Source organism: Triplophysa dalaica, chromosome 13 (genome assembly GCF_015846415.1).
Source record: "Triplophysa dalaica isolate WHDGS20190420 chromosome 13, ASM1584641v1, whole genome shotgun sequence".
Taxonomy (NCBI): Eukaryota; Metazoa; Chordata; class Actinopteri; order Cypriniformes; family Nemacheilidae; genus Triplophysa; species Triplophysa dalaica.
In genome coordinates, this window is record NC_079554.1 from 8252556 (window position 1) to 8269328 (window position 16773).

Genomic DNA, 16773 nt, shown 5'->3' on the forward strand with positions numbered 1-16773 from the left:
TTCTACGTTTGCTTACGAACATGCCGACGTACAATTACGATCTCATTCGCGAACAAATGTTGCGTGTGACGGTTGCATAGGTATTTGATTACGTAACAGCGCATCATCTCTCACGCAAAAAATGGTCGTCTGATTTTTATATACGTATATAGCAACGTGCCATCGCATCACAAATGCAAATTTAATCTTAAACAGAGCAACGCTATTGGCTGGTGAACGGTCTGACGCAAACACACGAACTGAACATTCGTATTTACGCGTACAAATTGATCGTGTTGACGCGTCCAAATTTAACGCGTTTCATGTTAAGAGTATTGTCCCCGTTCGCGTTCCATAATTGGGTTTCACGTGGCAATTGGAAGTAAGCAGGGGCGTTTCCAGCATTTAAGGACATCCGGGGCTTAGCAATGACGTATACGTGCGTCAGACCTATGCAACGTTGGAGGGGTGTTTGGCTGTCAGTGCCAAACTCGCTTATAAAAACGAACCGGGACCCCGATCAGCGCGACTTTAGGCATCTACTTTATGCAGCAGTCATCATCTGAGGAAACACCCTCTGTTTTCCCGCTCTAGCTAGCCTAGAACCAATTATAACGGATGCGCATGTTAAGTGTTTTCTTATAAAAAAAAATTGAATTGTAATTTAAAGGACGACTAAATAAAATGATGGAGAGAAAATTAAAATGCGGGCACAAATTTGGCTTCAAGATGATATTAGTGATTACATGTCAAGATGATATATGTAATGACTATATGTAATGATTATATGAAATAATTATAGGCTAATAGTAGATGAATGAGTATATGAAATATTAATGCTGTATGAACACATGTGCATGAAAATTTCTATAATATTCTTGTGTAACCTCCCCTCATGTGTATGTATATGTGTTGATAACATTAGCTAACTGCTAATAAAAAAAATAGAATTAAAAGATTCAAATTATTTTTTGTTTTTATCAATGTGTAAACAAAATTGCTTTTGCATATTTCAATTTCAAGTATATTGTAGAGGATAATTATGGACTATAAAACTTTGAATGTCCTCTCACAACCGATTTTTAACACGGTGTATATTCAATTACACGTAGCTAAAGTACGAGTTATACACGCAACACCAAACCGATGACGTGTCCGTACCTGGATGCTTTTTATTAAATGTTCTGTGTCGCATATGTTTATCTATTAACTATTTTGGGCCAGGGACACGACGTTCCCGACGTCGGACCAATGTTTGCTAGGTATGATTCTAACAAGAAAGAGTGCCTGTAGATTATTTATCATTGTAACAAGCAAAGAAACCGAGAAAAACCTTCAATTGCCCAAACTTGTCTTCTTTGAAAATTGAATGTAAACTGCGATACCAATCTCAACCACTAAATGTCAATGACTCAAACAGTTTCCTTAAATGCGACCAAACTACGGGACCCATTCAAAAACAAAATATTGAATAAAATGTATATAGGCCTACAACAAATATTTTATACAGCCTAATACTATTATTATACAATAAAATAATAAGATAAATCAATATAAACATAAACTAAATCAAATTTAAATAGTTATATTATTAAACACTAATCAAACACAAACCGGAAGTTATCTGGGGGTCATGCGCGCGCGAGTCAAATGAAACGGTCTATAAATCTTTTCTAAAGATACAATAAAGTATTGCTCCCTGGCATATGATGTGTTTTCTTTTTTGTAATAATTTTTGTATTACTCTTTTTTACTAGGCAGGAAATCTTCGCACATGCGCAGTACACATCGTGTTTGGTCATTAGGTCTTGTGCAGACTCCAACACAGTAGGTGGTGATAATGCACCAGAGCAACCCGCCATAAAACCAAGACGATTTTTAAAGATTTCTTCACGATGTAAGCAAGAATGGCTGCGATAGCAAGGTAGGCTAAATAATGCATTCCACCACGTTTAAAAGTAGACCGACTCGTTGCTTCGCTGCCTCATAATTATTTGGCTTCTAAACCGCGCGCAAAACGCTAGTCGCACTGTTTTCTCCCGTCTCCCCCAAGCACCCGAGCATGCGCTCTCCTCGCGTCTTTCGTTGCTAGTCAACACTGGCCACTGTTGCCGTTTACACGAGTAGGTATTAACCGAGGACTAGATTATTATTATTATATAAGAGAAACTAGATTTATTAATGCTGTATTCATCTTTGTCTCCATGAACTTGTCAATGTTTGTCCACAAATTGTGAATCTGATCAACCGCTCAATCGTTCTCAAATGGTTACCTAATAAGCTGCGTCCGAAATCGCATAATACACTGCATACTGACTAAGTACCGACATATCAACCGTTATTTTTTTATATTTAATATTATTATATATAATGTTATTCAGCTGCAACAGCGGAGGCCACACTTCCAGGACCACACACCTGGGGACGCACTTCTAGTAACCTATTTTTTTAAATTATTATTTTTTACTATTCCAACACAAATAACAATAACAATGATCATTTATATTAACAATAGTATAAGGGAAACATTATCAAGACTTTCACATTAGGCTACATATGTATACAATACACATAGTTTAAAACAAAAAATGAATACATAACTGTAAGTAAATTGAAATTATGATAAAAAATAATCAATAATAAATAAATAAACGATAAAAGATATATGTTTCTTTATTTTGGATTTTGAGCAAAGCAAGGAGGTAAATAAGAAAACATTGTGAATCTATTTATTGGTGATCAAACAATCATATTTATTATTGTAATATAATTCAAGATAGGGAAGGAAGGAGGTGGGAACCGGCGAACATTTAAACATTTAATAACAGAAATAATAACAGCCGGCGGCCCCTCAAGGACGACCGCCGGCGAACAACAACACAGTAAAACATAAATACATATACAAACACTTCGGGCCCGGTGCTCTCTCCTCGACGGTCCGGTCGCTCGTTCCTTTTATATGCTCCCAATCTCCTACGTGATTCGAACCCGGTGTGCGCACAGCTGGCGCTCATTCACAATTAGCCTATTCACCGGACTCGAACCACGGTCTCGCCCCGCCTACTCTACTACAATAATCTTTTGTGTTTTAATGCATTTCTTGTTTTTGTTCATTTTGGAAAGGGTTTGGGCAAATATTTTTAATTCAGAGCAAAAAACTATAATGTTAGGTTTAGAACCTACAACTCTACAATTATGGATATAGTTTTTTCCAAGCAAGCACAGGATTCTTATAACGTTGTCTGTAATAGTGACACCAGTATTAGATAAAAACAATTTACAGGGTTAAAAGTTATGAAGAATTTTTATGTGAAGTTCCTATGCTTTGTTTGGTATTATAAAATTATTTTGAACAGACCAGATATTGTAAGGAATTATCGAGGGGTACATTTGTTTCCATAAAGCTAAAGATTTCAGGGCAATACTATTTGTAAAAATACATGTTTTTCTAATGTGCCAATTCTTGCATTTTTTGTCATGCAAGTCAACCCCATCTATAAATAACTTATGAATTTCTCCCATTAATCTAGAATATTGTAAAAATGACTTAATAAGGTGTAAAAGTTTAGGAAACATTTATTTAATTAGCCTCAAATACTTTATGGAGGTAATATTAATATTGTTATCTTCAACAAATTTTTCCTAACTAATTAGATTTCCATTATGTTCTATGAAGTGTGAAATACAAATAATATTTTTCTCAACACACTGTTTGTCGAAAATGGACCTATTTCTAAATAAAACATATTGGTTGTTCCACATAATGCATTTATGAGGTGAAAAAGTATGCTTATAGGCCAATTTCCATGAATCCAGTGCTTGCTTATGAAAATTTGCTAGCTTGATGGGTAGTTTATTACATTTGAAATCACAACTCAACAAAAACTTAAACCCACCACATCGGTCAAATAATACGTTTTTGGAATTTGGAAAACCTGGTTAAAAGTTCTGAAGTCAATGGCAGTTCTGATCTATTGTTTTGTGAATCGGAGTTCCAAGACCCCATTTTTTTGAGGACCGAAAAAGTATAACAAAGCTAGTATTTGCACCAAATTAAATTTTTTAAGGTTTATAACACCCAAATACTTATTTTTTACAATAAAACCTTATTGCTAAAAACTTAAGGTTGAATAATTACTGTTATCACTGGCATATTATAACATCAGGTTAAATAAACAAGTAATCATGGGATAGCCTTTCAGTCACCACATCCACATTTTAAATGCAAAATGAAGACACAAGGATGACTCTGTGTGTAGATTTAAGACTGTGTAAATTTAATAAAATAACAAATGAACAATTAAAATGCTAATCACAAAAAACTGTTCATTGACTTCATCACTGAATTCTAAGAGAGAAAGAGAGAAGGAAATGAAACGAGGAACATCCAGTTGAACATTCCTAACGCTCTCATCTCATATTTCATATTTTAAAGATCTTAGTGACCAAAGACCATACTTTTTTGATGCTTTATGTCAATAATGTCCCTATGAACTGAGAAAAATAATAATAGATGGAAGTTATCTGAATATAAAGAATAATAATTTTAATATTTAAAGCTCAGTTTTGCAGCAGTATCTACCAATTGGATGTTTTGCCCTCTTTTCTTAATTGTTTTAATATAGCTTGATTAAATTGTTTCACTTCACTGAAATAGAAAAATAGAGAAAATAATCACTGCTGGCTTAGCAGACATACTGTTGATGCATACAAAACATTGGACATTGTGTAAGAAATTCTACTCTTACCTGTGATGGTAAACTTGACCACACACGAAGGCCTGCTCAGCATCCTGCAGTGATAAACACTTAAGCTTAACCAGGCCATACATGAAGACCTATCAAAAGAAAATGTTTAATTGAAATATATAGGATTGTTGGATTGAGTCCAATAGGTCAAGTTAAACAATTTAAGTTAATTTATCATATATAAATAGACATAAATTATGGCAAAGTCGACAAAGTAGACTAACTTTACACGACACATGACAAAATCTAGCATGTGGTATTTTAACAGTCCATTATTGGGATGTCAAACAATTATAAACTAAAGCCAAAATGAAGAGACGTGCTCATAACTACATCGTGGGATAAACAGCCTCGCTGTGAGCACGAGAAAATTGTAATATTACAATCAATTTTGACGCATATACTAACAACTTGTTTAACAGCATTTGATGCCTAAATTGTGGATATATAATGTTAGTGCATTCAAGACTATGTCCCAACTCACTTTGGCTATATTAACTTTCCAATAATATGTTACATATTTGTCACGTTAAACTAATATTTTTTTTTTCACATTTGATACTCACACTTTGATTGTCCAACATGATGCACTCGTCACTTCCGTTGTCGCACGGTCCTTGAGGTGCGTCCCCAGAAGCCCTTTCCTTAAAGTGGAGCCTCCGTTATTGGGGCAGATGCTACTCAACTTGACCCTGCTCAACCAATCACATCCCTGGCACGAGCACACGAATAGATTGTGGGACATTGAAGGCAGTAAAGGATACATCCATGCTGCCTTCAAAAATATCTGACAGAGGTATCTCAGGAGATAGAAAGTAAAGCAAACATTTAATTCAGACATGTCTTGATGCCTTACTACCTTGATATGCTGCCTCAAAAGGCAGCATTTTAGAGCTTTCAAATGCAGTAAACATTTAGAATTGTGGGTGACACGTCGGGTTGAGGAGATTCCAATCAAAAACACTTGTAAAAAAAACAAAGACTGCATCCGAAAGCTCTAAAATGTCAAGGGGGTAAGGCAAGACATGTTTTAAATCAATGTTTGCTTCCCTTCCTATCATGGTGAGCAAAATAAGAATGTTTTCATGTATAGAGCAGCACGCTGCAAATTCACAGCATTTAAAACATCAGAACTATATTTACTGTGTTTGAAGAGTTGAGATTATTTCTATAAAAATGTTTATACTAAAATCAGTTTGTGTTTTTATTCATTTTCAAGCTTTCAGGTTAATCAACAGAGCTATCAGCTTCTACAGTTTATTCACTCTCAGACACAGCGACTTTTGCAGCAATATGAAACACAGCGGAATCAAATGGATATGGATTTTCTCTATACTCGTTTCGAAAATCTCCTTTCTATTCTTGAAAGATGTAGCCAAAATGGTGTTTTAACAGAAATTGATGACATACTACACAGCATGCAAAGAGTATTGTACTTGTTGCAAGCCCAAACTCATGCAACTCATGGATTTAGGCCTGCCAGGATCAGAACTGGAGACAGAGGATGCCCATACTGGGACATTTCCCCTGAGCAGTTGGAATACCTTTTGGAATTTAATTTCACAGTAAAGCAAATCGCACAAATGTTTTGTGTAAGTTATAGAACAATAAGAAGAAGAATGTCTGAGTATGGCTTGTCAGTAAAAATGTATTACAGTGACATTACAGATGAGGACCTCAGACAACTTGTTTGTCATTTCATCAGAGAATGTCCTGACTCCGGAATAAAGCGAGTCAGTGGATACCTCAACAGTGTTGGACTGAGGTGAGTTTTATACAATGCAAATAATGATTGCAGTGCTTTATGTTGAGTGGTACAGATCTTATTTTACATCTTAATATATACATCTTATTTTAGCAGTGCCTTCAAATGTTTTTAAACTGTTCAAGCACTGTTCATATAAACACATACAAACATTTTCCATTTTAACAATTAAAATTAAATAAATTTTCAAACAAAGGCCTTTTTTGCTGTGAATTGACAAATTTCTTAAAATAATTAAAATGTGTTAATTATATTTAAACAATGATCAAGACACATGTAAGTGTGGTATTTGTTGTATTCTTAATAACATAATGAAATTTGTTTTCAAGAGTTCAGCGGTCCCGAGTAATGGAAACGCTAAGAACAGTAGATCCAGTGGGTACAATATGTCGTGGACTTGGAATAAACATTATACAGAGAAGAGTCTACTCTGTTCCAGCTCCCATGGCATTATGGCATATTGACGGAAACCATAAGTTGATACGGTAATTTATTTTATCATTTATGTTGCTTAGGTCAGTGCTTAAATGTTATGCTGTTAATGCATTTTAGACACCACAACTATGATTACTTTCAAAATATTCAGCTTTACATTTAATGTTAGTTATTGATAGGATACAAGAAGTCATTCTCATTATTTATAAAGAACTATCCAAGATAGACATTGTTCAAGCAAAACACACCATTTCTGTTACTAACATTACTTAGCCTATTCTTTATTAATACAGTAAAACAATGAATAGATCAACTTAATGTAATGAATTAAATGAAAAACATGTTTGTAACATTAATTTTCATTCACATCTGAAAGAGTAAGCTTGCGTTACTTTCCCAAATATGAATTTCCTGTCATCAGTTAACTTTATATTGTAACACATTTGTTCATCTTCATGACACAAGTGAAGCAATAAGATAGCTTACTTGAGGCTTTGCTGTGTCAAGAGTACATTACTGCATAGTGGCTTTGTTTGTATTGTGCCAGCAACCTCTTTAGCCATGATGACTTATTTATGATACACCACTAGCCCCAATTCCTTACTGCTTTCATAAAACTGTAAACTGTTACCATACAATATAAATATTGAAGCCAAAAAATTAGCTCCAGTCCTGGAGCCTGTAAAAGCCTGTAAAAAAAGTCCCTGACCATGAACAACAACAAAATTTTGCCTGTGCGTCATACTATGGAGATCAAGTAATACATAATAGCAACTGTTCTGTGTTGTCCGATAAGTTCTTTGAAAAAATATAGCAGCTTATCTCTCTCAACATAAGTTTGCTTTCCATCCATTCTCCCTGCATTTATGCATTACCTTTTTTAAGATTTTTGAGTGAGTCAGTAGTGAAGGCTTGCATAACTTGTGAACACAGATCTAGATGCAACTGGCAAATGCTGTAAGGGGTATGATTTTTTTATTTTTATTATTAGCATTTGACTGACCAGAAGTATGTTTTTGTTGGTAACCATTAGTCATTTAAATATTTTATTTAATATTATTTGGCCGGGCAGACATGCTGTACAACAAATTCAACTTGTACTTATTTGCCATAACTATTTTAGAGACTTTCAATCATATATCACAGAGTTGGAATACTTTTCACTTATATAGATAAAACCAACATATTAACAACAACATATCAAATCGCGTTCAAAACATTATACAAACATGTTTAAAACATTACAATTAAAAACAAAGTGTTCTTTAAGAAACAAAGCAAAGTTACTGAGACGTACTTTTTCCATTTTCTGGGTTGATTGATGCACCGGGGACCCAACTATAGCACCTAACCACAGAGGTGTATGATTTTCATGGAATGTTCCTTTTAAGAAAATCACCTCCGCACATTAACAGTATCAAACTAGATACAGAGATGGCGACAAATAGGCTAAGCCTTTGGACTGTTATTTTAAATCTACTTTTAAAATCTATTTATTGGGTTTTGAATGAATAGACAGAAATCTCTCAGATTTATTTAAATGGAATTTTATTTCTTTACAAATGATTTGTATTTCAAGAATGGATTTTTTACGACGTTAGGATAAGTGATATACATTTCAAAGACTTAGTTTTTTATTTGGTCACATAAGAGCGTCTTATCCTACTCAAAATAATGTCTTGTTTGTAGATGGAGAATTGTGATCCATGGGGGGATAGATGGGTACAGTAGAAAAGTCATGTTCCTGCATGCAAGTGACAACAACAGAGCCTCGACTGTTCTGTCTTTATTTGTTGCTGCTGTGCAGCTCTTTGGGGTACCTAAAAGAGTTCGTAGCAATAAGGGTGGAGAGAATGTTGAGGTGGCACGCTTTATGCTTGAGCATCCAGATAGAGGAACAGGTATATTTTATTGTTTTTTTATTGTGCATACTTTATATAAAATCATATTAAAAGACAATCCTATTTCATAATTGCTTATTTTTCCTCTTGATTAGGAAGTTTTATTACCGGACGCAGCGTACACAATCAACGAATTGAAAGACTTTGGAGAGATGTTTGGTGTGCAGTGACAGTTAACTATCATTCTGCACTCCAACATCTCTCCAGTGCCGGTGCTCTGAATCCTGACAGTGAACTTGATATGATTTGTCTTCATTATGTGATGCTTCCAAGAATCAACATGCATATCCAGCTCTTCAAGCAAGCATGGGATCGGCATGCGATTTCCACAGAGCATGGGAGGTCACCACAGCAGCTTTGGATTGAAGGACAGTTACAGAACATGGATCAAATTTGTAACCCACTTTCTGAGCAGGTCTGTTAATGAAGCTATTTTCAAATGCCCTTTGTATGTACACTAAAACATTTCTTATTTTACACTAAATTGCCAAACGTTTTGGGAAGAGTTTGTTCTATTCCATCATGACAATGCCCCTGTTTGGAATTCAGAAATAAAACATTGATTCAGTCAATGTGGAAGAACTTGAATGCTCTGCATAAAGCCAAGTCCTGAACCCCGTTGAACACATTTGGTGTGACTTTAAATGCAGACTTTGAGCAAATACTCATCACTCCACGCCAATGGCTTGTACACATGAGTCGTCATTTTGAGACAGGAAAAGGTGCTTTATTAAGTATGTAATTGCTTTTCTATAAATTGCATTGTAAGGAATATTTTGGCATTGTAGGAAACCGTTTTTAAAGCACCTTTTATAATCCAATTTTTACCCCGTTGTACAAGCGGTGTAGAAGCCATCGATGTGGAGTAACGAGTTTTGGGCTTTTTTATAGTCTCATTTAAAGTCAGAACAGCTGGGTTCAGGACTTGGCTTAATGCAGAGCAAGTTTTCTACACGGATTAAATCAATAATTTATTTTTGAATCTTGCCTCATACTAACTAGCATTGTCATTTCTCTTCTGCACACAATTCTCTAGTGGTGGTTCTCCACCAACATTCTGCATGGAAGGAATGAGTCCCACAATGCTAACCATGTGACAAACATAATAACTACAGCCAATATTAAAATGTATTTATCAGTTTTAAAATATTTTAAAATGTATTAAAAAAACAAAAGTTAAAACAAGTTTTTTAATATAAATTATTCATATAAATTATTTTGTGAGCATACTACTCTATTGTTTTCAGACACGTGAAGCACTGACGCAACTACGTACTTAATTCGCACACACAAGTGTGAGTTTACAGATGTTTAGGGAAGAGGGCACACAACGGCACAGCAATCCTGGGCAAAATCTGAGACTATTGAGCTCGAAAATGCTTTTCATATTTGGATGAGCGTACATTTGCGAACAAACATTGTCTGCAGTGACAAGCATTTAAATCCCTTTCACTGCGTGTTTTACAGACTTTCATTATTCCAATAAATGTATCTGCTCCTGACAAAATCAGGTTTTAGATTAATGCTGAGTATAATTATATTCTCTTATAATAATAACAATACATTTAATAGTCAAGATTTTGGCTCAGTTTGGCTCAATTTGTGCTCTAGTTTAAATAGCCTTTATGATGTGTGAATCATATTTCCATTTTGCCAAGGTGCTGAACTTTTATGTCTAACCTGTTTTAATTTGATGATTGCAAAATATCTTATATATCAGAGAATATGAAGTTCATAATCCTAGTGACTCTGAAAAAACATACAGCTAAAGACTAGACCCATAATGTTTCTGGAGTTGATAGCTTTCTAGTTCATACTTTAAACATATTAAGCGTTTTCACTCAGTGACCTACACCCAGTATATGTTTGCATCTAAATAAATATTTTACCCCCTTCTAGACATATTTGGAGGAGCACAGCATTGACTGGGAGGGACCAACACCAGTGGACAGTGATGACATTATTGAAGTTCCCCCACCACCTGAAAATCTGCACAGTGCTGTTTTTCAGTTTCTTCAAGAAAGAGTTGATCCACTTGGCGCTAGCACTTGCTTTGGAATTGACATTTTATTAGAGACATTACGGATGTCAAGGGAGCAGTTTGATCATTTTTAACATGCATTTAAGGGAAGGTTACCATAGCCTAGTCTGAACAGACACAATAATTGCAGCAGTATGTATTGTGAAAATCTGTAAATAAGTTGATTATTAGACTACTCAATACTTTTCTATATGATGTTAAAAATAATTTCCTTAAGTAGATTTTAAATATACCATCTTTAATTTCCTCTGTAATTTGCTCTGGTAATAGTTTTTTTTAAGTACAAAAACGTAACACAAAGGCTTTACTAACACTGATTTAAAAACAAATGGATTTATTGATTATTATCAAAACAATATTTTGAAAGTGTTTGAAATTTTAAATCAATATTGTAAACTTTAAATGCCTTAATCACATAATTAGTTTTGAATCACGCATCTTCTGACGTATGGTCTGACGTCATGACGCACGAGGTCAGCGATACGGTCTTTCAACCACACACCGCTTTTGCTTTCCAATCAGGGAAATTTCCTATGTAACAAAATAGCGCTATTTTATCATGAGTTTAATCCATTTGACCGACTGTGTTGTTCAGTGTGTGTGTGTGTGTGCGTGCGTGTATATATATATATATATATTAGCATTGAATGTTTGTCACAAGTATTTAAAAAGTGTTGTTGTGCTAAGTTAGCAATTCACCCAGTAAGTTTCATATCGGTAGGCATACAGTATATGTAAACTGATTGAGGTACATTGATCATTTATTGACTGATTATATGTTAGTAATTGTGTTCTGTGTACAAGCTTTGCCTTACTGCAAAGCTTTCAATATTAGTATCTCTTTAGTCTTTTCTCAGGAACTCAAGAAACTTTCTTAAGGCCGACTTACAACCCATGGTGAGAAGTTTTAATGAAAACTCTTAATGCATAATATGATATTCTACTGAAGTATAGTTAAGATAAATTTATCTGCTGAGTTGTGTTTTCACCAATACACAATAAACTTTATATTAAGTAAAAGAAATTGACAATTTTAAATAAATGTACATGTAGACCAGTTAACCGAACCTCTTGTGTGCCTATTTCAGACTGCCGTCAGGCTGAACTAAGCCTGACAGGTTGGGAAAGACATCTGAAACCTGAATTGTCTTGACATCAGAAAAATGAGTGAACTGATCAGATCACTGAAACTGTAAGCTGTGAATATGTGGAGGTTATAATAAACAATGCAAACGAGTTTATATTTAAGTTAATATTATTTTGTATGTATTTTATTTGGACCTTACATTAGTGTGTAATATTACATATTTTATGTTAATCACGAAATGTCTTCGATCAGTTGATCTGTTTTGATTACATTTAACTTTCTCTGTGAGCGTTCACCTATGAGGGGGAGGGGCGCGCTGCTCAAGTCAATACACAGCATCAGAAGACACAGCCGCTCTGACTCCTGTGGTTTTTTTGTAACTGTTTATTTCCCCTCATCAGGCGGTGAGGGTGCTACAAATACCCTGACACACCGGTGCGAGGAGAATCATCTCATCCTCAAAGAGAAGATGACAGAAGACGAGACAGCAGTGGTGGTCTTCAGGGGACACACCACCACCAACTCCATGACAGTGGAGGGAGTCAGCCACTTCAGATTCCCTGACGTTTACATAAAAACCTCACATGGGTGAGGGTGAAAAAGGCCCAGCAATGACTCCTCTCTTTATTTTAGAGATAACTGATGAAGTATGGAATAAGCTCTGCAATCATTAGACAGACCTCAGCATATACTCACAACTCCACTGAGCAAAAATAGTTATAGTTTAATAATGTAATATCATATATTCAAATCAAGTCAAAAGTTTACTTCACCTTTGCAGAACCTGGAAAATGCAGAACATTTGGGAAAAATAAGAGGTATTTTGAAAGATTTATTTTTAACTCTTTCCTGCCCTGCACAACTTATTTTGCAAAAGAAATGTTAACCCAAAGTTCACTTCACACCAAAGAATAATAAAAGAAATACATTACTACATGAAACATAAGATTCACAAACAAAACAATATGTACATCAAAAAACATTTTCAGAGGTTTACACCCACCTGACTTTAAATGAATGGTGTTGACTTCTTGAACATCACTGACGGTTTCTTTCGGTTGTAATATTTGTGTATGATCGTCCTCAATGTAAAAAGATGAATCTCAACAACGTACAGTTACTGTTGGACATAAGTCAAATATACAGAAATAATGAAAACGTTTTTTTTATAATACTAAATTCAAACTTTACTTCTGAATTGTCTGGAACGCAGAATAAGGTGAGTTAGATTCGGGTTACAGCTTCACTCTGCAGGACTGTGACCCTCCAGGGCTGAGTTGGACACATTTAGTCATTTAGGAGACGCTTTTATCTAAAGTGACTAACAGAGAAAAAAGCAGGAAATGAAGCTATATGTCATGCATGTGCAATAATACAGTAAATTTTTTCCACAAAAGCCAGATTTTTTGTTTTTATGTATTTATTTCGTTGTAAAGTATTGTCCTGGTGTATACCATTATGAATGCTTCATGCGGTCAATAAAATGTATATTAAATATATTTATAACTATTTCCAATTGAGTCTGTTTTAACTGATTTTTGTATTAGAACACTTTTATTTTAGAGGATGAAAATTATTTAGTGTATAATTTTAGTTCCACAATCCAGCTACAAGCTTGTAAACATTAACTTAGTACAATTTTAATATACTTGAAGTTGTTCCACTTTAGCACACAAAAGTGCACTAAATACACTTTAAATTGTACTTTACTACAACCAAATTACAACTACAAAATTATATTCCCAAAATATCACTCTTTAAGTTAACTTATCATTAACATACTATGTAACAGCGCGGACGACAGCAAGGACGACAGCAAAGACGACATAACGGACGACAGCAAAGACGACATAACGGACGACAGCAAAGACGACATAACGGACGAGAGATCAAGACGACAGCAAAGACGACATAACGGACGACAGCAAAGACGACATAACGGACGAGAGATCAAGACGACAGCAAAGACGACATAACGGACGACAGCAAAGACGACATAACGGACGAGAGATCAAGACGACAGCAAAGACGACATAACGGACGACAGCAAAGACGACAGCAAGGACGACAGGAAAAAACGACAGTAAAGCTTACAGAACAAAGGATACACTGTGAAAAGACGGCAGGACGACATATTACGACGACATCAGCAGACAGCATGAATGTCAAGACGTACTGATTTACCCGAACAAGACGGCAATGACCGTAGACAAAGACAATTGTATAGTACAAAGCTCAAAACAGTTGACACATTTTTGGCACTAATGGAACCCCATATTATTGGAGTAACGGCTTTATAGCGGCCGTCTTTATCGAAATGACTTTTGGCCAATACCTAAAGTTAACGGACTTCTTTCAGGCACCCGACTGCAGACGGTGAAACTGGTAGGAGAAGACCACCTCGTGTTGTGCTGGTGGAAAAGATCACGCTGATCTGTACATCACCAACAGGCCGTTTAAAGACATGGATGGAGATTCACTGGCCATACAGCCTTTGGCTGGCTGCCTATTTAAGGTGACATAACACATACTGTAAGGTGACATCACGGGTTGACATCATGACTGACACATAACATCCTTTATTCTCACCGCAGGTCACGGATGTGGGAGTGACAGCCATTTCATCGTTCTCGTGTACTGGATAAAAACTAAGAAGACAGCGATGATGTTTGTTGATACGTTACCATTTTTTCTGATGAATCAGCATTGATTATTTGACCACCGTTGTAACCGTGCAACCGTCGCTTTAATGCAGGATAACGTGGGACGGATGAAAATCTTTGTTTCGTGGTATTACACACAGGAAAATATTTGCCTTAAACTGATTTGATAGACCCGATCAGTGGATATAAAATGCAATTATTCACAAATCCACTTTTTAGACGTGACCTCACAAAAGTAAAACCATTGTAAACGTTTTCTAATCCTGCTTACATTAACCAACTCTGTGAACAAAAGTATTCATGAATGATTTCCAGGGATGGATTTGATAGCGATCCTGAGTCCACATTTGCCATGTTTATTATTGATCATCTTAACGTGGGGGAAAAGGTGGACTTCATGTTTGTGTGAATCTTAAACATTCCCCTAGAAAGTGAAGTAAACACAAATTGACATTTTTGGTAATCTGCTGTATTTAATGAGATTGAATCCCAGTGATGTTTTAAGAGGATGTAGCGCTTTAATCACAAAAGCGCACGCCTCCAAATAAAGATATTTTCTTGTATACGGGTGTGTTGGTATTCTTTTCACCACCTAACCAATGAAATCAACAGCACCTGGATGTACACGTACTGAAAAAGCAAACTCTCTGTTCATTGTGAACATGGCCTGCGACTTCTAGCGAAGCTAGAACATGGATTACAAATCACGTTTAGAAGCTACAGTATGCCTGTTTCACTCTTTCACAGATGCAACACGTGTTGGGGGTCATCTGAAAAGGTTTACTGAATCCTCACTTTCTTCAATTGCCTCAAGATAACTTCATTTTGACTTTTTATTGGAACAAACGGGTGACTTTTACCACCAGGTGACCTCTACCGCTGGAGGTCGTCATCGCGTCAATCATTATATTAAGTGACGTTTGAGCCTTGGCCCTCTGCTCACGCGCAACCCGAACCCCCCTTGGAACCCATACACTTGACCTTATTTTACTTTACTGTGCTTCCCTATAGAAGTGCGTATACAAAATTTTACCATCACACTTACCACATGATACATTTGCAATACTACTTTAGACTTGAAACGCAACAAGCCAAACAGCACAGGAAGACCGTTATCGCCAAAATAACACGCAATACAAATCATCTTTACAAATGTGCATTATGATCGGTGTGCCGCGTGTATGTGCTCTTCAACAGAATAATGGACCGAGTTGTTACATTTTCAGAACAACTGACACTGCCAATACCCTTGAAAACTTTTTGTATCTCCGCGATTGTGTACTTAAGTCTCTTGGGATTGTATATAAGTCAACACAGTAAAGAAGACCCATTAGGGTAGTCGTCCAGGTTGTGTTAGATGATCTGATCCTCTAGAAACACTGAAACATTCAAAATCTCATTTGACAGCAATGCTTGAATGTTTCCTTCAGTGATAATGAGAATGCAAACGTCAACTTCTTTTGTAGCATCAAATGAACAAAGACATAAGTACTTAAATGTACAATTCCAAATTGAATGTGCTATTGTTAAAGAAAGGACAAATGCAACACTGAAGATTTTCAGTGTATTTGAAATTAATCCAAACAACAATTCCAAATTAATTTCAAAACTTCACAATCTATGCATCGTAAAAAATTATGTATCAGTTTCCCAGCGCAGGGTTTTTCTCTCTCTGAGTCACGATGCTGTGAGCGGTAGGGAGAAATGGCACATTCAATTCATTGTGTGGCAGCCAACACATGAATAATAGAGTAAAAATAAAATAAAGTTTCCAAAACCTGTCAATGTTATGCAATAAATAAATATGAACACAGTTCATCTGTAAATAAGCACATGGTTAGCCGGATAGAGGCTGTGCCCTGTGAGAAAGAAAGCTAAATGGTGACCAGCACTTCAAAATATCGCACACACACACACATGCACGCACGCTCACACACACTTTAATGCGAGTCCCACTAAGTCCCGCTGCAAGATTTGTTGATGCTTTTAGACAAAATATTACTACTACTACCTCTGTGACAGTAAACGTTACAATTCATTTTGTAGCTGAACATTGGCAAAGAGGTTTACTTTAGCATGCAGAGACACTTGATCTTTTAGAAACTTGATGTTTGTTGTTTTATTATTTGCTTTATTGTCATTTACAAATAAATG

At 35.6% G+C, this 16773-nt stretch overlaps 1 protein-coding gene across 4 annotated transcripts; it reads left to right on the forward strand.

The window, feature by feature from the left end:
- The first annotated feature begins 1786 nt into the window (after positions 1–1786).
- On the forward strand, positions 1787–13467 carry LOC130434140 (uncharacterized). Of its 4 annotated transcripts, XM_056764104.1 has the most exons (9): positions 1787–1903; positions 5947–6492; positions 6822–6977; positions 8617–8828; positions 8924–8987; positions 9102–9243; positions 10728–11766; positions 11958–12061; positions 12358–13467. In XM_056764104.1, coding segments are annotated over exons 1-6 (996 nt in total). In that variant the 5' UTR covers positions 1787–1886; the 3' UTR covers positions 9103–9243; positions 10728–11766; positions 11958–12061; positions 12358–13467. The 4 variants fall into 4 exon arrangements, with proteins under 4 accessions (XP_056620082.1, XP_056620079.1, XP_056620081.1 ...); XM_056764101.1 differs by having other exon boundaries at positions 8924–9243; XM_056764102.1 differs by having other exon boundaries at positions 1811–1903; positions 6202–6492; positions 8924–9243.
- Positions 13468–16773: the final 3306 nt, after the last annotated feature.